The sequence below is a fragment of the Cimex lectularius genome, unplaced genomic scaffold (genome assembly GCF_000648675.2).
Source record: "Cimex lectularius strain Harlan isolate CLEC.00 unplaced genomic scaffold, Clec_2.1 scaffold146, whole genome shotgun sequence".
Taxonomy (NCBI): Eukaryota; Metazoa; Arthropoda; class Insecta; order Hemiptera; family Cimicidae; genus Cimex; species Cimex lectularius.
Window position 1 is genome coordinate 429,263 of NW_019392741.1, and position 26,207 is coordinate 455,469.

Consider the following 26,207-nt stretch of genomic DNA (forward strand, 5'->3'; position numbering starts at 1 on the left):
TGTTATTGTTAAAAAGATTTTGCTAAAAGTATAAATAGAGGTTTTGTCTACTCACTCTCTCTCCATTCGTCTACAAGTGCAACCAACTCTGAATATTTTTCTTTAACTTCAACAAGTTCAGTTGCCAATTCGCATTGGGTTTCTCTACTGATGGTCACCATTTTAAGTAGTTCTTCGTTTTCTTGCAATGCCTTTAACACAAACAAAGTAAAAATATACATTATAATTAATAATAAAACAGAAAAATTTGTTTCATTATACCTGTTCCAATCTCTCCCCAGTTGCCTCAAGTTTTGCCTCCAGATGGTCAACTTGCTCTTTCAACTCACTTTCCTTTTGTTTTATTTTTTCTCCTTCTATTCCAGCTGTGGCAAGGTCCATGCGGCACAGATCTAACTGTGCCACAAGGTCCTCGACCAGCTTGGCCTCTGCCTCTTCGCATTTTTCAGTCTCTTCAGCAAGTCTAAAAGTCTCTTTTTTCAAAGATTTATTCTCGATTTCTAGTTTATCAATGCGATTTTTGAGCGTTTCAAACTTGACACCAGTCGGCGTCCCTAAAATTTCAATCAATCAATAATCAACATAGGATGAAATCCGAGTTTTGGGTTTTTGGAAAAATTATAAATTACCAGCTTCGGAGCCAGAATCATCAATGTCATTGGTTAGAATTTGTATAATTTCAGACTTTTTCTGTAGATCGTGGGAGAGTTGTATTGTCTTCTCGTTTGATATACGTAATTCATTCTCGAGTTGTTCGATTTTCGCCTCAAGTTTAGAATTTTGTGCCAGTAATTCTTGACCAAGCCTTGCTGTTAACTCGATATCTTTTTCCTTCTGCAATCCAAATTATCACTTGACCAGATACACTAACATATTTTCTTATTATTGACTTATCTTTTCCCTAACTTTTTGAAGAAGTTGAATGAAAAAGTAAACTTTTGAATACCTAATATTCACCATGGTTAAATCTTTTTCATATCGTGATTTTTGAGATCTTTGTGTTCATGATTAGTGCAGTTTTTCCTTGTAACTTTTTTCTAATAAATTTAGAAAACAAGAAAGAATAAAAACAACAGAATAAGGCTTAAATGGCTAGGGCAATGCTAAAATATTCATCCGATACAAACAGGTCAATTTGAAAACAACACTTTCACGAATGTGAATTAAAATACAGAAATAATATACTGACAACGAAGTAAGAACAATTTTAGAATATTTATGACAGGATTTACTAAAATTATTTACTGAATACTATCAGAAAAATTACTCAAATAAATAAAGCAAAAATATGGAGTTGGCATTTATTTTTTCAAACAATTTACAGTCTTTTAGCTGTTCTTATAAATGATTGAATTAGTGAGGAGTAGTCAGGTTAGATGTATGTCAGAAAAACAACTTTTTCCTTCAATGGAGACGTTTTGACATTTACTCAGGTCATATAAAACCAAACAGAAAAAAAAAATCCTATAGCTACAAAATAATGTATACTGACAGGTTAAAATATGATAAAGGCTAAAGTAGATGGCATCAGTTATTAAAAATCAAACAAAAGTTTGACCCGATTACATAATTAAATATATGAATGATACCGAGGAGCAAAATGGACTGAACAAAGCCAATATTTATTTAAATATTTTCCTATCATATTAATTTAACGATGGTGATCGATAATGATTTAAAGTAAAACAAAAGTAATTCCTGTGATACAGGGTTTAACGCCTACGATGGGGAACCATTGTACCAGGATTCAAACCCAGCACCGCAGCATTTTAAATACAAGTCGGACACCCTAACCACTCAGTCATTCGGTCCTCCGAATTGATTAACCGAACAAAATCACCATCAGGAAGCTAACTTTTTGATGATCTGCCAAAAGATTAAATTGACAGAGGCTAAAAGGGACGAATCAGTCAAAAATAAAACAGTGATTCTACCAGAATATTTATTAACAATTATTTGATGTTAAAGCAAGAAAAAAATAACCCTGATTGATTACAAATATAGACAAATTAAAACACAAAACGATCAAACAAAATGTGATTTTTGACAATAGCTTTTTTAAAGGAACAAATAATAAAAATAATTAAACCAGCAAATGCTAAAAGAGATCAGGTATTAAAAATAACACAAGTAACGATACAAATACCATGAAAAATGATAATATATTAAAATGAACTGAACCACGATTTAAAAAAAATATATTATATTATTCACACTAAAATGAATAATAGCTTAGATGCTGTTATGTACAATCTGCACCCCCAGGGCAAAACTAGATAAGCGAAATAACAACAAATAAGTTTAGATCTTTAGTAAAAAATGAATTTTTGTAGTAACTTCTTTTGATTGTGCTTGCAATTCCTCAAATACAATATAGTTACTAAATAAATTTAATGTAACTAACTTTATGCTACTTTTCTCATTATGCATAGACACTTATCTAGTTTTTAACATGAATTTATGTTACTCCCCAATCATAGTACCATTACTTATGAAATTATTCATGTAAACTTTCCATTTGCCAGGCAGGTAAAATAGGATAAGTCGTCATAATAAAAGAAATAGTATTTTACAGGTCAGGTAACTACATAATTTACTTGATACCAACAAAACAACTGCTAATACAAGTAGGTAAATCAGATCTCTTTATTACCTAGACAAATATTCAAATGGGCCTCCTTTTTGACTAAATCATTCATAGTCTGCTGGGCCTTAATTATACTAGAATACTACTACCTAAGAATACTGGAAAATGTGCTTTTCTAATTTGGCCAAAATTATCCATTCCCCCGAGGGTGCAGAAATGTGTAGAAAATCAAATTAGACTGAATAAAGTCACAGTCCAGTGTTTTATGGGCAGTCCAAGTTATAATCAAATATTGAGAAGCTTACCCGTGCGATTCAAGAATGGTGCTGGAATATTTATTTTTGTTTTAAAGATTTTAAAGCCAACCTGGATTGGTTAAAAATAATAGTTGATACCCACTCACAAAATAAAAAATGATATTTTTGACACAAAACCATTAACAATAAAATTAATTAAGCCATCAAAGATCAAAGTGGAATACTAATATCTATCCTAACATAATCAAAAATAAAACCAAAAAAAAAAACAACGTATTATTTCTTTTTCTTTAACTCTTCCAACAGTTTTTATTTTCTTTTAAACCAACACTCTGAGGTCTTAACTTGGTGTGGTTGTTGGTCTGAAAGCTTCTGTAAGAAAATAAAATCTGGTGGAAGAGTTCAAGAAAAAACAAAGGGGGAATTTATCCAAAAAACACCAACATACTGACATGCCATATATATAAAAAAAAACTATTTATGCTATCAAATAACGCAATAATCTCAACAAAAAAAAAATGAAAGAAAGAAATGTTGCTGAAAAGCAAAATGAACTAAGCAAGGAGAATCTTTACAGACAAAAAATTAATAATTGAAAAGCTTAAACACTGATGACAAATATATTATAGAATTATACTGAAAATCAAATTAAGCAATTAAGAACCACTATTCTGCTTCAATGATAACCTAAATGAAAAGTATTAATAAGATAATTTTCAGTCAAATTTTTTAAAATACCTAGATAAGCTAAAAACAATGTGTTTATTTTTTTAGGTATATTTTTTGGAGAATTTTCACCTACCAGAAATAGTAAAAGCAATTAACAGCCATTTGCCTATAGTATGGGTATAGTATCAACAATTAACAATAAAACAAAAACACCCCCAATTTCAAAAATTTTATTTAAACAAAAAAGAAAATCAAATTGTTCAAAAAAGATCTTTGTATAACTAATAGGAATTCAAGTACAGAATTCACTGTATAAATGTATGTACAAAGCATCGAGAAGCTAACCTTGGCCCAGTGACCCGACCTTGAATAAGTCCTTTTTCTAAGAGTTGTTTAAGCAATTGAAAGCGAACGTTAAAATAGTTTAGTATTGAACAGAAAGATAGACAAGAGGAAAAAGAAGATGGTAAAAATGGTAAAATAAGTAATAATAACGAACCTCTTCTAGTAAACGTGTAACCGCCTCAATATCATTGTAGGTCCTGCTCATTTGACTTATACGATCGCTGCACACAACTGTAACAGAAAAACAGAACAACGCGTAAAATATTAAGAAATGAGATATGTCGGATATTTTAAAATATAGACCTATAGAAAAAAATAAGGACGAACACTCGGGGATTTCCGATAAACGACATAAATTAACGTCTAAGCACATGAGGGATGGAAGACAACTTTTCAAGCTGTCAATCGGGGAGGAGTACGCAGCCGGACCACGCGTGATGATCTGATGCCGACGGGCCACGGCTGCTCTTTACTCTCGGAATATTGATCCGAAAAGCTCCCTTTCTCGCGGCAACCCCTCTCAAGTGTGTGCGCACTTTCCATTGCTCTCTTTTATAATTGAAAACAGGAACGTAAAGTCCGAGAATCGTGGATGGAATCCTGCCGATGGATGTTCCGCCTGTCCGGTCACGATGAACGACTGTCGGCCGGCAGTTTCTACGATGGCCGATGTTTTCTCACCGGCACCCGGCATACAAGAGCAGAAGGTAAGAGGATATTGGAAATTGTGGACAATCTGCGAGTTGTTGAACGTACTGAACAAAGCATAGAAAGAAGAAATCTTTTCACTGTGTCCATCCTGATTTTGTGGAACTCCATAATAGGATGATAGGTAAGAAATATTTTGTATGATGTTTAGTGACCGTTAGTTAATGGTTATTTAGAGATCGTGAAGAAGTAGTCTGCTGTAAAGTTTGGCAGTAACTACTGAATTTGATTTTTCTTCAAGACCATACCTTGAAACACTGTTCGTGAGTGAAAAAGTGGTCGATATTTCTAATACTGAAATTACCCGATTTAACAACATCACATCATAACTGTCCGCTGTAGTAGTAAACGTATTAACAGGGTTCTTGAGGTCAATTTAGGACCATCTCACCTCTATTTTAAAATATAAGTTTTCATAAAAATTTAAAAAAAAGTCAAAGGCAGTCAGGACTTAAGACTTTTGATGTGTTTGATGCCTGTTCCTCCGGCGGTGGTAGAGGTTTGCCCTCCCTGACACTTGAAAATTTTTAAATTATGAAATTGATTGCCTCGGACGATTCGTAATTTAGTCTGTATACAACGCTCACATTTATACGGTTATTACATTCTGTGATTACCTGTCTTTATTAAGCTCCTGAAATATGTTATCAGCATTCCTCAACATAGCTTGAGTTGTGATTCTATTGTTTTGAAACTCCATGAATAATTTTCCATTGTTTACAACTTAGGTTTTGTTTTGGACTTTTCACGTTAGAGCTGTACAATAAATAAGCCTATTATTGCTGTCTAATGTACTAGATGATTTCCTCATTAAGATGATGGGTAGGAAATAAATTGTCTTTTCCTTAGCAGGCGTTTATTTCGTCACACGTTTCGGTCTAATATAGACCATCTTCAGTGGCTTTAAAAAAAATATATAAAGTGGTTTGATGGTTTTTTACGTTCTTCAAGTTCAAAACTGACTACTCGCCATAGTCGCTAAACATCCACTTCTGAACTTATAAGAATGTAAAAAAAAACATCAAGCCACTTTATATTTACAGAAATCATGTAAGCAATATAGAAATTTTTGGTGATTTTGTGCATCAACACTGAATTTTATCAAAATTTCAGTATTAAATAATGGAATTATTTCCCATGAACAAATTATAAATGTTTCATGTGTCTGTAACGTTTTGAAGAATGTTTTCACGTAGTAGGAGGAAGATTTTTTTCAACGACAAGCATTATTTACTTAAGGGTTGGTTCTCCGTGCTTTCTTTGTAACCTTGATTATGTAGGATTTTTAAAAGATTTATTTACGCTCGGTGGGGGGGGGGTTTAGAGAGCATTTAAGAACAAAAGCTGCATGTTTTGGCCGGTTGTCAAAAGATATTTTTCGGTCGTTTCCTTCACTATCTGTATTTTTTTTAAACAGTGAATTTACTACAAATTCCTACATTTATGGCGAAATGATTTGAACCTGAACAAAAGAATGTTTAATGTTTGTGCAATAGCGATATTTCAACCTAGTGGAAAGATTCTTTCAGCGACAAGCAGTCTTTACTTAAGGACTTCTCTTCCTTTTTTCGTGTTAGAATATAGATTATTTATAATTTTTAAAAGCTCATTTAATTTCTAAGGTGAAAGGTCATAAATTAAGAACAATGTATGAATGCCCTGGAAAATGGTTGAGCTGATTGCCTGGACCTTTTTTTTAAATCAAAATTAAAGCGTTTATGGAGAAATGATTTGACCTGAACACATGATACAACGGGCTGGTTGTCTGGATTTTTTATCAGCACAGAATTTAATCAAAATTCCAGCGTTTATAGGGAATATGATTCTCACCTGAACAAAAGATGAATGTTTAATATTTGTGCAAACGCGATATTTCAACCTAGGAGAAAGATTATTTCAGCGACGAGCAGTCTTTACTTAAATACTTCTCTTTCTTTTATTCTTTAGAACCTAGATTATTTAAAATTTCTAAAAGCTCATTTAAGTTTTGAAGTGGAAGGTCATAATTTAAGAACAAATGCATGAATGCCCTGGAAAATGGTTGGGCTGGTTGTCTGGACTTTTTTTTTAACAGTGCAGAATATAATCAGAATTTCAGCGTTTATGGAGAAATAATATGACCCGAACAAATAATAAATGCTTAATGAGTTAAATCACGATATTCACTTGATTTTCCAACGTAGTGGTAAGATTCTTCGGCGACGAGCTTACTTAAGGACTTTAATCGCAAGAACCTTGAATATTTATAATTTCTAAAATCTTATTATTAAAGTTCTGCGGGAGAAGTTTGGACAATTTAAGAACAAAAGCGGAAAGCTCTCTGGAAAATGTTTGGGTTGGTTGTCACAAGATTTCTCACCCGTTCGCACTACACGCTTGGAATTTAATTTGTACAAACCCTGAATTTAATCTAAGCGTCAATGTTTAAATGAAACAGTTTGACTTAAATAAACCAGAAGATTTTAAACAAACGGCTTTTGTTTAAGATAGTGTCACTTCATTTTTCATGGTGTCAGAAATAATTTATTCAGATTCTTCCAAGAGATCAAATTATGACTCATGGTTTTTCCCTCTTAGAATTTAATTACATTTAATAATTTATTCAAGTTGAGCAGGGTGAGTGAAAGATTTAACGTTCAAAGCTAAAAGCTATGGAAATAATGTTCTATCTGCGATTTTACCCATATTACGCTTTTTTGGATACAATGTGAAAAGTTGTGTAAAACTAAAAAAAGAGAGAAAAATAGCGAAAGACGTAAACTTTATATCTAGTGGAAAAACGAACAGATGACATGATTCGACCCGCACAAACCCCAGGAAGCGCCGAAGAGAACGGTTATTTCGGAAAATAAATGGGTCGAAACTAGAGCTCCTACCTACTTTTCATCGTTACGTTCTTGATGATCCACGAAGTTGGACGATTAATTCCATTCTCTGTCCGGCTCGACGGTTATTTAAGCACGATAAATCAATGCATGCGAAATTGAGTTAGCGTTGTGTGGAGTAGCCACGAGATCCGTGATTTTCTTTCCGGGTTGAAAGTTTTCCCGCCCACACCGGCGTATAACAGACAGGAGGCATATTTCTTTCGAATTCCGATGTTTGAGACTGTGGATGGATATATGTAATATAGTATCAATGATGACTATCTTGGACTTGCACGCTTGAGCGATTTTATTTTGATTTCTATGGTAAGAATGTTCGTGATCCATATAGCAAACATGTTAAACCGATTCAAGGATAAATAAAAATTTCGGATGTAAAAAAACCATAAAATAAAATAATTTTCAATATACACTATTTAATGCAAATTCTATAACGAGGTTTTGTAATACAAAACCAGACAGTAAAACATTAAGACTGCAATTTATACTTATTACAACTGAGTATTTAGTTAGAAGTAGTTTAGAAATACGTTTTATTTATCGTGCCAACGTTTCGATCTTTTTTGGGATCATCTTCAGGGCCTGGGATTTATAAATTTTGTTTAAATTATAGAAATACATGTAAGATGTGAAAATGTATTTATACAATGATGTACACAATTTAGAAATTTTAGAATCAACCAAAGTATTTGTACTCACTCAAAGTGTGTGTTTTCTGAGTAGATGTGTCATTATTGTGTGTCGCGTTGGGAGTGCCAGTGAGATATTGATGTTTTATGTTTATATACGATGGATTTTGCAGGGGTGGGGAAGGAAGTAGGGATAGAAATACATTTTTCTATGAAGAGACGGCTTCTTTAAGGTGAAAGGTGCCGACAATGGGAAAAAGGGGGTAATGGTTTGTTGTTCGGGCTTGGATAACCTTTCAGGATTATTATAGAAGGCGATTATTAGGGAAAGGAGAGATAAATTGTTGAAAAATTGGACTATGTAGAATCTTTTCAATTAATTAAGGTTTTGGTTGAGCTAAAAAAAGTCAGCGTCACGAGCGGGATTCGAACTCACGACCTTCGGCCAAGAATCGCTGCTCTACCCCACTTGAGCTATGGTGGCTTCGATCCACTCGGACACTAACTTCCCATCTTAACCCCACCTTTTGAATTTTCCCTCCTTTTTGCCATTTTTATCTCAACCAAAACCTTAATTAATTGAAAAGACTTTACTTGGTCAAGCGGACCACGAAACCTAATAAAAAACTATGTAGAATTGTTGGATGTGTGGAGTGTAATGATCTTTTGTATGTTGTATTATATGTTTTGTGTGTTATATGTGTGTTATTGATATTGAATTTGATTTATGGTATTAGCCTAACTGTGAGTGAGTTTACATGTGTATTGTTCTGTAATTGATGATGTGTTTATCTCTGTTGATGTAAACCAATTCTAAAAAGTTAAGTTTGTTTGTTTTGTTCTGTGTTCAATATTTTTGGATTGTTGAACTCGAAATTGTGTTGGTGTTCAAAATGGTGGGTAGCCAGTGCTGTAGGATTTTGTTTGGATTTTTGCAATCATAGATATTTTGCTTTACACTCTTATCAGGTATTGGGATGTAATTCCGATGTAAGTTGCCGGTCAATTTATACAGTTGATTTTGTAAATTGCGTCAGACTTATTTGTTACTGGTGTGGGATCTTTAATTATGGATTAAACCTAAAATTTCTATCATTGTATAAATTCATTTTCACAGCTTTACATTTATTAGTGTAATTTAATCAATGTTTATAAAACCCAGGCCCTGAAGATGACCTCAATAAAGATCGAAACATCGCACAATAAAGAAAATTTTTTCTAAACACATCACAGTAGACCGCATCTCACGATCTCTAATTTGTAAGAAATAATTGTCTTTTCCACATTGGGCATTTATTTCTTCAGACGCGTTTCGGTCTAAGATAGACCATCTTCAGTGATTAAAATATAAAGTGGCTTGACGGTTGTTTTCACATTCTTATAAGTTCAGCAGTGGATGACTACGGCGAGTAGTCACTTCTGAACTTATAATAACATAAAAAACCATCAAACCACTTTATATAAAAAAGTCACTGAAGATGGTCTATATTAGACCGAAACGGGTCTGACGAAATAAACGCCTGTTGTGGAAAAGGCATTTATTTCCTACCCATCATCTTAATGAGAAAATCATCTAATACAGTAGACAGCACTAATAGGCTTATTTATTATACAGCTCTAATGTAAAAAGCCCAAAACAGAACCTATGTTGTACGAAATAAAACATAATAAATAGTACATTAAACAAGTAACAATGGAAAATTATTCATGGAGTTTCAAAACAATAGAATCACAATTCAAGCTGTGTTGAGGAATGCTGATAACATATTTCAGGAGCTTAATAAAGACAGGTAATCAAAAAATGTAATAACCGTATAAATGTGAGCGTTGTATACAGACTAAATTACTAACGTCCGAGGCAATCAATTTCATAATTTAAAAAGTTTCAAGTGTCAGGGAGAGCAGGCATCAAACACATCAAAAGTCGTTAAGTCCTGACTGACTTTGACTATTTTTAAATTTTTATGAAAACTTATATTTTAAAATAGAGTTGAGATGGTCCTAAATTGACCTCAAGAACACTGTTAATACGTTTACTACTACAGCGGACAGTTATGACGTCCTATTGTTAAATTATGTATAAATTATGTAATTTCAGTATTAGAAATATAAATACAAAATATAGAAATTTTAGGTTTAATCAAAGTATTTGTACTCATTCAAAGTGTGTTGTTGAGAGAGTTAGTGAGATATTAATATATATGTTTGATTTTGAAGAGTGGGAAATTAAGTAGTATAAATTCACTTTTTTCCACATCCTACATGTATTTGTTAAATTTAAGCAATGTTTGTAAATCCCAGGCCCTGAAGATGATCTCAATAAAGATCGAAACGTTGGCACGATAAAGAAAATGTCTTTCTGAAACCTACATCACACCAGACCGGATCTCACGATTTCCGAATAATCATAGTTTTATATGTTGCATTATATGTTGTTTAAATGTGTTACTGATATAGAATTTGATTTATGATATTAGCGTTAGCTGAGGCTGAATTTACATGTGTCTGTTCTGTAATCGATGCTGCATCTCTGTTGACGTAAAGCATTTCTAAAAAGTTACGCTTATGTTTGTTTCGTTCTATGATTAATATTTTTGTATTGTTGAAATCGAAATTGTGTTGGTGTTCAAAATGGCGGGAAGCCATTTATTACAACATAGGATGTGTCATATTTTTTTCTAAGCAGTAGGATTAGGCCTTTCATAATGGATGAACTCGAGTAGAAAATTGTAACTTTATATAGCTAAATTAAATAACTTTTAGATAATTAACATTCTGTAACACTTGGCTCACGTGTTTTAACTTTTCAATTGATTAAATATTCATAGAAGTGAATAATTCTTATTGTTTAATATGTTATGTGTTTATTTTCATACTTATGTTGAAAATAGCTAAGATTGTATTTACTTATAATCAACTAATGGCTTAATTTTTAACCGGATTTATCCATCAGGTCGCGAGAATGAATAGTTCCATGCCATATCCTTTGAAGTTATTTGCGCTGTGTGCCCACAGGATATTACTGACCTCAAAATGAATAAACCATGCTAAGAAATTTTAAACGTTTATTTACGATATTGGTCCGGTGTAAACTGCAAATGTTTAACGAGCCCAGTGCGGAAAAAAACGATAAAAACAATAGCTTTCACTCGAAATCTCGGGTTTGCACTGAATTTTTCAGTCTAATTCATTGAGAAAGGTTTTCTTTTCTAATAATAACCGTGGGATGCGTGAGCTAAGTCCGCATGACTACTCAAGATGCTTTTTTTCGGCACGTTAACTTTAAATCGTGAAGGTCCGTTATCGCATATAGGCAACGCTCGATCCGTTCATTTCGACTGAAGATTTCCCCGGGATGTAAAAATTGAAACACATCCGCATTCCGTATAATTACACCTCCCACAACTTTCACTAGTTTTGATCAATCAGTATTGATATCAACAGTGTATAGATATGTCCAGTGTCGGGCAGCTAAAGAGAAAGGATACGTTTCACGTATCAACTTAAAACTTTGCATTTGTAATGAAAACATAATTAAAAAGTAGCAAGTAAATAAAAGGACTTATTAAGCAAGACCCACCTTTCTGGGTTGGCCTGTCAGAAAATTTCGGCATTTCGCCTTCGGTATGCCTCATGGACAAATCTCACAATTGAAAACAGTTATAATTTAACAATTAAATTCATTAAATCCAACTCCTTATGGCAGAAATAGAGGTAAATATTACATTGTTTTAACTCCATATATTGTACATAAAATTTGGCTAATTAAAGAAGAATTGCTTTAACTCTAAACTGATTTGTGGTTCTGGGAGTGAAATAAGACCATTATAGCAGCAGGAATTAAAAAATAGCCAGTGGTTGTCTCGACCTCAAACTTTTTAGCATTGCAGTGCACACATCTAACATCCACTGAACTTAATCCCCGATTTGGAGCTTTCGTTCAACATATCGAATAAGGAGCGAGTAAGACTGCTTTTCAGCGAGTTTGGAACGGAAAACCTGCCTTCGCTTGGATGTGGCCACTTCTTGGGCCTTTCTTGATTATTCATACAAATTATTGGGTTGTCCGGAAAATAATGCAGGATTTTAAGTTTTCATTAAAAAAAATCTATATAAAATATTCTGTTTACGTTTACAGGATTACTCATTTGTANTTTGATTAAAGAACATTGCTTTAAAGTAACTAGTTTCTTTTTTTTTGTTTAATACCAAAATCCTGCATTATTTTCCGGACAACCCAATACCAGACTGTTAAGGTTGGTTGTTGCTACTACAAAATACAGTATAAAAAATTGTATAAAATAAATAAATACAACAATATTATATACCATAACATAATAGAATAGTTATGTGGTTAGTCGCAAATCACTGATTAATACACCTACAAATACAATTCACGATTAAAAAATAATACACAAAAACAATATATTAGTAGTGAAATTACTTATTATCACTCTCACGATTATTTCTGGCAATTTTACGAATAAATTTGGGACAGGGTTTTCGTTTAGGCCATCAAGAACGAAAATCTGAGGAGCGGTTCGACATTTCAAAATTAATATTAAAAAAATTATAATATTAATACTCAGAGAATCTGAGCAGGAGACGAGGGATCGTCCTCACCCTACGAAGGATTGGCCATACGCGGTTGACACACGGGCCCCCTATGCGGAGAAAGGTTGCTCAATGTGTCCCACATAATAGAGGCGTCATGCCTTGGCTCCATACAGAGAGCGTGTAGGCATGCCGCCGGATTTAAGAATGGTTCTCCGACACGGTAGCTCGTTTGTTATTGCAGATAGAAGTCAAGTCTTTTCCTTTCTATTACACATAGAACAGAAATGTCTTACTTCAGAACAGTTGACATTATAATTCAAACTCAATAATTGTTCCCTAAGTTTAAAAATTACACTCATAAAATTAAAACTATTGTTCTCAGAAATATAATGATTGTCCCATAGTTCGATATTCAGATCCCAGTACAAACTATGGAAAAGAGATTGTCGAGCATTTTGCCTCTGTATATTTTTAAATGCTAGCCCAACTTTTTCCAATAACAAATTTACTTTTTCTTTATTTAAATAATCAAAATCTCCAAGCTGCAGACGATCACAAGTACTCATGAGATCTCTGTACCACAGTTTATTCTTTCGAATTACCACTTTGGCTAAAATGTTCGGCAATTTAAAATCCGGCAATGATAAACCTTTTCCAATGTACTTATTATAGTGCAAACGGAGAGCATAAACAAAAATCGGAGCTATGCCTGTTTCTAAATATTAATATAATTTGGTATAATTTATGAGAGGTGCCGTATTTTTTTAATGAAAAATTATAACTTATCTATTGCATCAAAACGTAAAAAGCCCCAAACTTGGGCTGGATAGCAAATTATAGATTTTGAAACTGAGTCAAAAATGTCTGAATCAAGAAAGAAATATTTTTTATACAAATATTTTTAAAAGTAGACATAATGCCAAACTTTGCTATGCTCAATTTCTGCTCAAAATGGGATTTGAATGAAAATTTTGGTGTTAAAATTACCCCCAGAATATTTATTTACAATATTAATACTGATGCCATTAAATGTCCAGTGTTCAGACTTGGCACGCCTGCCTCGCCTCCATTTTGGCAAATCATAATATTCGATTTATCCATGTTAACGGAGGTTCCACAGTTGGCAATACTAGCTAACTTATTAATCAGTGACTGTAACACAGTTGGGTGGTCTGCAACAAATGCAATGTCGTCTGCGTACTTTGACAATCAATATTTACACCTCCTACACCCACCTTCTACAAAATCAGGCAAATCTTTGATGAATAATTAAAATATTAATAAGATACAACCTTGCTTTACACCCATCTTGGTGTAAAAATTACAAATTCGCCGTTCAAAATGATAAATTATTTTGAATTCTAGGATTATGAAGTTTACGAATACATATGCAAAGCAATTAGGTTTCGTGGTCTGACTGATCAAATAACCTCTTTAAATTAATTAATCTTTATGTAAGGTATTGGTTGAGATTTAAAAAAAAAAAAAAAAAAAAAACTCACGAGCGGATTCGAACCCACGACCATATACGCTGCTGCTCTACCACTTGAGCCATCGTGTCTTCGATCCGCTCGGACATCAACTTCCCACCTCAACCCACCTCTCGAATTTTCGCACCTTTTTGCCATTTTCAAATGTGTAATCTATTCGATTCTCGGCGACAAATGAAATGGCCGCGAAGAGCTTTAGTGAAGATATACTTCATTTTGCTTATTAAATCTATTAGAATTAAGTGGTCCCATTGACCAAAGTGGAAGTTGGCTTCCGACTGGATTGAAGTCACGATAGCTCAAATGGTAGAGCAGCGGTATTTAACCGAAGGTCGTGGGTTCGAATCCCGCTCGTGACTTTTTTGTCTAAACCAATACCTTATGCAAAGTATTCATTAAAAAATTGGAAGTGAGCTTTTGACAGTCTAGCAGGCTGTCTGTGATTCTTAGTCAAACTGCCGTCTTGTCCAGTGTGAAGTGAGCTTGACGAGTGACAAATATAAATTTGCTTATGGCTATGGACCAATAACTAAGAAAGGATTAAAATTAAGGAACAGTTCCGTCTTAATTTTTTTCATGAGACTTTTGATTGTATACTGCCCTAGAGTTTATAGAGTGTTGAAAATGATATTTTATTGCAGTTAAGATACTGGAAAAACGAGTGGTGCCGTTAGCTAATACGGCGGAGTAAAGAGTACCGTTTCGTCTTTTCCATCGGCCCTGAAAATCCTCTTAGTATTTAACACAATTAACACGGAATGGACATGCCATTTTTTTAAGATTAAAGAACCAAAACGAATTGAATTTTAACGAAGTAATCTTTGAGAGATTTCTTGACGTGTTAATCATTGATTTTGTGTTTCCGATCTTCTGCTTATACTTGTTATGCTATGGAATGGACAAAATCACAGAACCTAGCAATGAAGACAACATGGAACACGCCTGAATTGGTAATTTAGTAGACCAAAATGATCGGAACCGACCAACCACAAGTAATTTTCGCTGTAGTAGAACAAGCAGAATTAATATAGAAAAAATATCGATCAAATTTGATAAACGAAGAATAAGGGTGAACAGAAAGTTCTCTTTCATTAAATATCAGCTATGCCGTAGTGGCACAACCGTCACGCAAGTTGTGAAATTGTATTTCAACATGTGTAGGATACATTTTAACAAGCAGGTTTTTTTACCAAATATTTTACTATTTCTATGTTTCATCTTTCACTTTATAACAATCATGATTTAATATAACAATTATTAATAAATTACGTTGACCGAAAAAGTGGTGTAGACTGATATATCTTTTATAATTTTTTGTATATTTCTAGTTCAATGGAAAACAAGTTTCTTTTTTTAATTCTAACCATGTGAACCTAATTGTTTATTCGTATCAAAAAATATTATCAAATTAAATTCTATTGCGATAAGATTAAATCCAATTGTGGAGTAAATCCGTACAAATTGTAAAGTAAAAGATTTGTTTCTTGCGCTTTCTCATTTCAACACAAAAGACCAGAAAATTTTCTCGGGCAATTAATCAAAATCTAGCTTTCATTAATTATAACGGTGATGTTTTTATTTGAGAGTAATTGGACCTCAAGGCGGATCATTTTTCCAAATGAGTCATTCCATATCCAGGCTCGTTTGTTATCGGCTATCTGACAACCCTAATTCAATCAGGCTTTAATAACACTCCGGGTCAGGCGAACTAAACAAAGAACCTAGTCGAAACACGATGGCTCTTGATAAAAAAATAAATTATAAAAAAAATTATCCGTATTAAAAGGGCGACTTCCGGTTGGCGAAGTGACTACAAGGCGGACATGTAAGCGAGAACCGCTTGTTTGGAGGACATTACCTTCGCAGTTGGAGGACCCGGCGCTTTCCAATTGCCACCGACCATCACGAAACGCTGGAAAAGTTCACAGGAAGATTGTAAAAGACTAGCCGGCTCCTTACTCAGTCTCGCGTGTGATATCAGGGCTAATAAATTCAAAGGGGCCGTAGCGTAATTAGACCTTAGCCTCCGACGCGTCAGGCCATCATTACTGCAAATACATTCACCACAATCCGCCCTATATAACCAAGAATTCAATAATCATAACACATGTAAATTATATGCAAATAAATTTCAAAAATAAACATGGTCCAAGTGCATTGTTTTATCAAAAAATAAATAGATATAAACATCTATAAAACTAAGTTTTGTCTTTAAATGCTTGTAATTTCAAAATATAAACAAATGTAAAAATGGCATAAATGGAGGTTCTGGAATCAATAATTTTAGTCATTAGATTATCTGCTAGTTTAGATCGATACAATGTAAAAGGGAACAAGGACAAAACTCTTTTAAATGTTATTACTTTATTATCACTCTCAGGAAACGAGTCTTACTTGCTCGGTGATTAATGCGTTTATGGCTTTGTTTTGTTATTTTTTGTGTAAATGCATTTGTTGTTTGTTTAGGTGCATTGATGATTTTTTATCTGTTATCTATAACCACTTGGAACTGTTGGAAGGGTCAAAGTTTAAATTTTTCTCTTTTTGTCAGGTACCGTTACAGCCATTTCATATATTTTATTTCTATTCAGAATTCTATAATGGCTTCTTTTTAGATTTGGCTTTTTATCCATAGTATTTCAGGATTCTGCTGGCATTCCCAAAAGCCACCTTTTGTACATAAATTGTCAGAGTGGAAGGTCGAGTGCTGTTGTTGGACAAGTATGTCCCTACTATATCAAGACCCGTCTTTGTAGTTTGTTTTTTGGCTTTATGTAGAATCTTGCTTGGGATTGCTCAAAAAGTCATACCTAGGAACTTCCTTTCTTCGGACAAAGTTAAGGCTTCATCTTCTGTAGTTAGTGTTTTTAGGTTTAGTGATTATTTGTTTTGGAACACCTGTAATGATTGATTGCATGCGTGTGAAGGTGTGTTTTGTTATATTTGTTTGGTTTCTATGTATTTATTTATGTTTCTATGTACTACTACATGTACGTTTGCATGTACATGTTTTGTTTCTTTGTAATTTTGCCAACGAGTTAAAATTTTATTATGTCTGTTTGGATTGTTGATTTTGTTATTGCTCTGATTGAATTCGAATTAACTTATAAATTTAAGTTTGTTTTTATACAAATTATACAATTGTGTAAATGGGGTTTGTTCGTGTCTTTCGTATTTGATTTAGCGATTTTTTTTTATTGCAAAAGAGGTTATAGTATAGAACAAAACTCGTAAGATCAGACAGCCCAGCGGTTGAAAAAAATATTAACAAGTAAAAACGTCTAAAGTGGTCGAATGAATTCAAAACCTGAAAAGTAACAACTTAGCAATACCTTGGTTACCAGGGGTTTTGGGTAATGAACTCGCATAAATTTGCCGGAGGACTTCCAAGACCCAGAATTTTTAATACGGATGACAAGATCAAAACTAGACTCCTCCATACAAAACAAAAAGAAAAATGAACGAACTATAGACATAACAGACATAGGCACCAACATCAATACCACCGACTCATGGTTAGAAAACCCCCATACGAACTAGCAAATACATTGCTACTGGTAAAGGTAAAACTCAGGTGAGTGATTCTACATCTAAACAACATTCATTGATGTAGGTTATATAATGAGAAGAAAGAATCTTCCACTCGAATGCGAAGCTAATGCAGGCATAACCTACGGCAGCAAGATGACCCGAGATAACGTCAACATGAACAGTCAACGACTTCCTTCTTAAAAGAAGGATAGAATCAATCGAACTGATCTAAGGGACTAGGAAAGGTAGGATAAGCTGGAAAACTGCAGTGCTCGAGGAATACAAGAACCCCCGATTCATGGAATCATTATAACCATCATTCGTCTGAATGGTTGATATTTTATTATTGATTGGATTTGTGTTGATCAATTCTGACTTTTAGTTTAAGAGTGTATTTACTGTGTGATTTGAGTAACCGTTAGTCGATGATTATTCGGAAATCGTGAGATGCGGTCTGGTGCGTCGTAGGTTTTATAAAAACGATATCTGAATAACTATCGATTAACGGTCACTAATCTCTACAAACTTTTGTAAAAACATTTTCTTTATAGTACAACGTTTCGATCTTTATTGAGATCATCTTCAGGGCTCAAAGTGTTTGTTTTCTGCGTAATTGGCCATCATTGTGGGTCGTGTTGAGAGTGCTCTCAGAAAGCAAACACTTTGAGCCCTGAAGATGGTCTCAATAAAGATCGAAACGTTGGCACGATAAAGAAAATGTTTTTCTAAAACCTACGTCACAACGGACCGCATCTCACGATTTCCGAATAAGTGTATTTCATTTTATGTTTGTGTTTGTAAGTGTGTGGTAATCTTAATCTATATGCATTTTTGTTCAATTCCGTAATTACTGATACGACCGTACATGAATGCTTTTTAGTTTATGTTATAATTGCTAAGTACGTTTATCTGTTTATTTGTGTACCTACATGTATATGTTTTGTTTTAGGTCATTCCTGATTACTTGAGAAAATGCCAATGTCACGTTCCCGCCAAGATCAAGAAGATTCTTCAGAAGTATCGGTATTTTTATACTTTGGTGGAGTTGCCTGTTGAAATATCTCGACGTGGATTGACAAACAAGTGCCGGCACGGAGGAACTGATATCTGCTGTTGAATTGTCGTGAAATGATTTTTTCCTGACCCAACGGTTTCCGTTGTTGACATCGACACAGTACGATCAGATTCTTACCATTTATAAAAGGGTCACGACGTCAACCATGTCAAGAGGTTTATGATTGTTTATATAATTTTTTGTAAGGTATTCTTTATGAAAAAATGCGTTTTCCGTAAAATAAAAAAAATTTGCAATATCCTAACCCAGGCAGAGGAAATCCCAGTACAATACTTATACTGTGCGCTCTTTTTTTCCTTAATACCCTCAACAACAATTAAAATTAGCCACGGGGTTATCCGCGGTTAACACCTAACGGTAACAGTTGTCAGTTGTCGTACCCATGGGTACGCCTGTTCTCGCTTAGACGCGTTTCGGCTCGGCTGATGCCCGTAAAGAAACGCGACAGACACGCTCCAGAACAGAAATTATGGAAAGGATTGACGACAGTCTGCCGATATAGAGACCACCCAGCGAAATGTCAAGTATGAATTTTCAAGAAGGACAACATCCGCCTTTTTATTTATTTCCTGGTAAGGAAGAACGACCCTTTCCGTTCTCTTACGAACCGAACCCTTCCGCCGTCACGACTCGTTTCCTGCATAATTCTATGCAAGTCGTTTATAAAGAAATTGAATTGTTGACTATTGTGTAATTCTAATGTTTTTAAGTAATATAAAATATTATAAAAAGGACAGAAGTCTAATCACAGTTTACAAGCATGAATACAATAATTTAAAAATTAAGTCTCTCTCTCCCGCCCTCACACACACACACACTCTCTCTCTTTCTCTATCTATCTACCTCTATATCTTCGTTTTTCTCTTTCTCACTCACTCTCTTTAACTCTTTTCCCCTAAATTCTGCTTTTTTTCTCTTTTACTTTTTCCTTCTTGCCGCCTTTATTCATATTTGCTTTGTAAATTAATGTAATCATGCTTGTAAAAAAAGGAACAATTAGGGGGAATGAGAGAGAGAGAGAGAGAGAGAGAGAGAGAGAGAGAGAGAGAGAGCGAGAGAGAGAGAGAGAGCGAGAGAGAGATTGATACAAATAGATGGAGTGTAAGAAGAACTGACCGACAACCAAAGAAGTGAGTAGAGAGAGAGTAGTTGGGGGGAGGGAGGAGAGAGAGAGAAAGGGATGGAAAGGGGAAAGAGAGAAAATGAGGGAGTGTGTGAGTAAGGAAGGAAGGAAGGAAAGAGAGAGAGAGAGAGAGAGAAAAGATGGAAAGGGAGAAACAGAAAGAAAGAGAGAATCAGAAGGAGTGTGTGAGTAAAGAAAGAAAGAGAGAGAGAGGGATAGGGAGAGAGAAAGAGATGGAGAGGGGCAAAGAGAGAAACAGAGGAAGAAGGGAAAAGAGAGATACAGAGGAAGAGGGGAAAAGGGAGAAACAGAGGGAGAGGGGAAAAGAAAGAAACAGAGGAAGATGGGAAAGAGAGAAACAGAGGGAGTGTGTGAGTAAAGAAAGAACGAAAGAAATAGAGAGGGGAAAAGAGAAACAGAGGGAGAGGGTGGGTGTGTGTGGGAGTAAGAGAGAAGAGAGAGAAATAATAAACGACGTAAACAAATTAAGTACAATCTTACCATCTCCCTTATTCGTCAATTCTAGAGAGGCCTTAGTAACCATCACCATCAATAAGTTATCAGAATCCGTTTTTGAAACTTGGCGATTCTTAAGGGACCTTCTCAGCCCAAAGCAAAATGAGAACTGAATGAGACAAGACGATTTTTCTCTCTCCCTCATCCGGTACAATTGAACAAAAGGCACAGTTCCTAAAAACACACGCATACTGTTGCCACTCTCACGGTATAATACATGTCTGCTGTGTGAACTGGAACCTCACATGGAATGAATTAGGTGGGAACTTGTCAGTCACCTTTCCAGCATTTAAAACTGTCATCTATTTAATTTTTCCTTTGGCTCGTGTATGTTATAATTGTTCTAGATGTACAAGAGTGTATATACTGTGAGACATTAGATGAACTGTTAGGAAATTCCCTCAGCTGTCGTTTATTCACTATCGCACTTTTAAAACTATATATAACTATCATGATTTAATGGACTCCAAGATATATTTTTAAATAATCAAATTTGTGATAAAACAAAAGGGGTGTTTGACCGATCGCCCAGAACGATAGCTCGTTACTGCAAGTAACGTTGCCCCAAGGGCCGTTGGGAACAATGGGAATTCGGACAATTCACGCTCAACCTATTCAATGAGCTGGAATGATGAAATGCCGAAAAAAAGAAAGAGTGAAGAAAAATCTTCTGATTGCACATTCTTACAGTGATCATAATGAGGGAAGGGCGTAATAAAAACATTCTAATGCCTAGAACGAAAAACCCCTTCTTAATATGGAGCGGATGTGATAAAAAAAATTCAACTTACGAAAGAACACGAAGATGGGCAAAGATTAGCAAAATATATGGACGGTAAGGCTAATTTATTATCCATCAAAAACTAGCTAAGAAAGAAGGTAAAAGGCATTAAAATAAGAGGGATTTTTCTTTACTGATGAAATTTTTAACTGTTTAGAAACCTCATTTTTTCAATCAGAGTCAATTTGTAACTTTCATTAAGCAAGTTACATCCGGCAAGCCTAACACAATTTGAGATTTCCATCATCCACTATCAGGTCACACAACAAATCTGACATGTTTTACAATAATATTAGCAGAATTTATCGGTCAATGTGGCGCTTTTCTAAGAACGGAAGCCGCAGAAAACATAGTCAAACGAGGAAATCATAAGGATTCCTTCTATTCTCAGCAAAAGGGATAGAAAAGCGAACACTTCCCATAATTACTCATAGTGAAATTCAAATAACAAGATTGGTGGCTTTTAAGAATGGAAATGTTTTCGGCAAAAAGTCAAAGATGGTCACTCATGGAAGACAATGTCAAATCAGGAACACTTTTTCACTATTAACCAATTAATTATGTTTACATTTACAGAAAGATAAGCAGGTTAACAAAACACATTTTATAAAACTTAAACAAAATGTTTTTTTAAAGAAGAACAAGAAGTTGATCGGCCACAAATAGTAAGTTTATTGGTTATTGATAACTATCAACATTGGGAATAGGCCTATCCATTGAGTTGTCCGAAAATAACGCATTACGGTTTTTAAATTTCTTTCATTTATTGCTACCTGTACAAAATATACATTGAGCTAATAGTATAGTTATATACCAGAGAGAAACCAACCAGTACTGAAACTCTCTTTTATTTAATTGGGTGAGTTAAGTTCGAAGGTCACGAGGTCGTTTTAAACGGCGTGGAGGATTGTAAGGGTGAGACGTTGAGGAAAGGGTTTGGGTTTAGTGGGTTAGGGTGGGGGATAGTTTAGAGTGGAAATTGAAGAAGCGTGTTCGGATAAGATCTTTCACCAAAGGGATTTTAAGATCTTTATGGATCATTTGGTTGGTGGTATCGAAGGGAGCATTTAGAACAGATTGAATTAGTTGGATATTGGATGATTGGCCGAACCCCACAGTCCGACCCAGTAGGTCCAAAAGGTCTGATGAGTGTTTTGAAAGTGTTAGTTCGTTATGTACGCTTAGTGTTGATTTTGGATCCAGTAGGTCCTGGGTACCCCCTGAGTAGACCGTGTCTTTTGTTAAGTTCTTGCCGTTTTAATCTTGTCGGTTACATAAGTCTACTACATACAGTTACCAGTAGTACACTAGAAACTTCTACTATCATAAAATGGATCCCTAATAAACCCAAAACCTGGTGGAACAATAACACAGGTATGAGGCACGCGTAGAGATTCATAGATCACACAAAACTTACAAAAGAATAACTTACTGGAAGGCTACCGCAACCGAACCAGGATCCTGGCTGGACATTGCCACTTAAGAAGGGAAATGCACTAGGAGTACAGACAGAAGATACTGTGCAGATACTGCCAGGGAGAGGAGACCGCAGAACATATTCAATGTTTCTGTGCGGGTCTTGCAACTACGACAAGAAAAACCAATAGATTCACTCAGGTCGAGGTGCACAAGGCCTTGAGGCCGCCTCTTTTATCCCTATCCTAATCCATAGAGGGGGTGATTCAAAGAAAACATGAAAACACGCATTATTTTCCGGGCAACCCACTAATAAATGTTTGTGGTTCATTCGTAATATATATTTTTAAAAATCAATGTGCCAAATCAACTATTTCAAAACATTTTTAAATATGTCAGCGAAGAAAAGCTGATAGGAAATGGGCTAAGCAGCAAACAATTTCCTTTAGACGATTAACTTTCGCAACTATTGTTTTACTATTACTAACCTAGTCTTTGTATTTTTGACATGAGTGGAATGATAGTTTACACATTTTCACGGGTGTCGAACTGGGCTCGACTTGTTTTTTCCGCAACGGAATAACGATCCTCCACTAAAGAGGATAACCGTATGCGTAATTTTCTATTCTACTACTTCCTCCATCGTCCGTGAAAAAGACTAAGAAAAGAGAGGGAAGAAAAAAAAAAACCTCGCAGAAGTGGTACAAGCATTTTCCCATCATCGCTCTTGGACATGTCGAGAATTATTATTGGGGGTGAAATTCGCAAATTTGAAGAAAATGAGAAGGCCCGTTCATTTCTTCTTCGTCCATCGCTCTCCTGGCGAGCGACCCCATTAGATGCAACCTATCTCCTAGACCATCCGTGAGAAACTTACTTATCAGATTTCTTCTGCTTGAGAGTGGGGCTCCGTAAAATTTCATAACTAGGGATGTTTCATCTCAATTTCCAGGAGTGCCATTTGCAAACAAGTAAAAAAAGAGAGTTGAAGGGAAAACTGCCTACACCATTATGAATAATTAATAGAAGAAAAATGAATGAAGACAAAGCAAAATGTTGCTTTTTAAAAGCCCTCCGTACAACTTGTACCAACTTAGAAAGTATAATTCCCATTAAAAAAAATCCTGGAATAAGTATGATACCTAACAACTAATCATACTAGCTGTAAATCTAACGACTGAAAAAAAATTGACTAAAGTACAAAATAAATTAAATACATATTAGAAAAACATGCGAATTAAACTTAAATCTGAGAAAGAATGCCTACAAACTCAGGGTTCCAGAGTAAAATAATTTTGAACGACTTTCTAGTCGAAATTCCACAGGTTCACCAGACAAATTTCAGTTTATATTGTGTAACTCACAAATATTTTCATGATTTGTGAATTCATCTGGGCATGCTTACATGCTCAGGACTTATTTTGTTTGCACATTTTAGTCAGTGATTGAAGTACTTATTTTGTTTGCACATTTTAGTCAGTATAGGTAGCTATCTGTACAAAGTAGCCACAGCACAGTATATTTTACAATTATAAGGTAAATAATAATGAATTTTTCCGTAATACACGATTTATCGTATGATCAGTATGCAAAATTATATTAAAGTAATATTAACGATGAGTAAAAGACAAAAGATTATTTGAAAGCGTCGGGATATTAACAAGTTATGATAGTGGAACATCGAAAAAACACCAGCTACAATTTTAAGCATTCATTAAACTCAACGACATGTTTGAAATTATTTATGATATCATGTCAATAAATTTGCCATCATTCTGTAAGCAAATGCGGTTGATGGGATAAAAATATAGCAAGTTCGATGTATAATCAATTACACCTAGATAATTGCGTTCAAGGTAAAAACTAAATTGTTTTTCCTTTTTTTGAGGTGAGTTCGTTTATGTAAATTTCTCCAAATGAACCGATAATTAGCAAGTCAATAACACAAGCTTGTCAACGGAATAAACATATTATTCTATTATACTTGTAGTAGGGTTCAAAAAATGAAGGCAAAATTGATGTTGGAAAATCTTGTTAAAATATCACTTGGTGTTGGACCTTGTCTGGTCTCGCTGTTTGTCCTTGGTAAAGACGCTTTTGATTTTACGTCATCTTCATTGGATGTCCTATAATTACTATCCCTCCTCTAAAAATGATTGATCTGTTGTATAAAACTTTTAACTTAACTTTTTAAAGTTTTTCTCGTACTACAACATATTTTCAAAATGAAGGTGGTACAAAAAAAATTAGTGGCAACAGAAAATAATTTGTTTACTACGGTAAGGTGAGAGTTCGATACATGAAAATCGTGATAGGGGACTGGATTTGGCAATTTAAAACATAAAAGAAAATAATGCACGATATTATAGTCGTGAGATGCTGAGAAAACCGCGAGTGAACAAGTGCTGCACGACAGGAATAACGCAATGCAGCAAAATAGCACCTCCGCCCTGTTTTGACCAAAGATTGTCGAAATCGCAATGAGAACGTGAAAAATGATTTTCCCCCGTTTTTCAAACACCTTATCAGTCTATCAGCGGGACACGGAAGTTGTAAGGGGAGTTTCACCGAAAAGAAAAAGTTTCCTCATTTTCTGAAGGGGAAGAGGTACAAGAGGAACAAGCGGTAGTGTGCGAGCGATCAAGTACACATAGACATGGACAAGGGGCGCCGGAAGCTGAAACAAAGTGAAAGCCCGTGAAAGGTTTTTGTACTCCTGAAGACGCAAATTATCAGAGCATGAAGGTCGGCCTTTATATTCAGAAGGAATGCTATAATAACTTTATCTTAATTTTTGTCTTAAAATCTCCCGTTGAAATTTCCGAAACGATCCGCCAGTGATGAATTCAGATTGATCGATCGATCGAAAGGATTTCCATACTAAGCATATCCATTATAAAGGTTCACCTGATCCAACCCCTTCAAATCTCTTTCATCGAGATGATCTCAGATACTCCTGGTTACAAATCGCTCGGTATAAATATATATATACAAATGTATACAAAGAGAAGGAAAACAGCCACCCATATCATATCATCAAACCTGGGATTCAAAGAAAACCCAAGAAAGGAATTGTAGCAAAGACGGTCAATGATCTATTTCTTCCTTCTTTGTAAAGATCGAATCATACCGTTTTCATTTACGTTTAATGACATCCGCCTGCGGATCAGTCATACACGTGCGACTCATGGGTACCTGTTGGTCGGCGCCAGTCGACCCAGGTGCCCAGCATGCCATGATAACAGACTCATCGTGTCGCAACTTGGCCCCGAAACGGAATACCACCGGACTATAGGAGAATGCTCAAGCATGGCAGCAAGTTTAAAGAAAATTTTTTTAGGTGGTTCATAGTGGTAACTTTGGGTAATGGGTTGTATATAGTGGTGTATTTATTTTATAGGTTAAAGCTAAGATTAAGTTTATGTTAGAATAGGGTATGCAGGGCGGCGGTGCAGCATTTCATCGGCTCCACCGCTGCTCTGCCAAGCCGGGTCGGGGCGGAATAACGAGTACACTACGCCTCGGATTCTAGACAGAGGATATGCATGTGTGATTGGGTTTGTATACAGGAGTATCTATGTATTTGTTGTATGAGTGAGTGTGAGAAGGCTAGTTTTAGGGAACGGAAGGGGGCCGAA

General features: G+C 34.9%; 1 protein-coding gene across 4 annotated transcripts in view; it reads right to left on the minus strand.

Annotated features, from left to right (window-relative positions):
* The window catches only part of LOC106669920 (trafficking kinesin-binding protein milt), a 78,380-nt gene that overhangs the window by 8,449 nt on the left and 43,724 nt on the right, over window positions 1-26,207 (minus strand). For all 4 annotated transcript variants that reach the window (XM_024227093.1, XM_014399787.2, XM_014399789.2 and 1 more), the window contains 4 exons: window positions 4,013-4,089; window positions 630-834; window positions 262-554; window positions 56-191 (listed from right to left, as the gene is read on the minus strand). In XM_024227093.1, coding sequence (XP_024082861.1) covers window positions 56-191; window positions 262-554; window positions 630-834; window positions 4,013-4,063 — 685 coding nt within the window. In that variant the 5' untranslated portion in view covers window positions 4,064-4,089. The remainder of the gene's footprint in view (window positions 1-55; window positions 192-261; window positions 555-629; window positions 835-4,012; window positions 4,090-26,207) is intronic.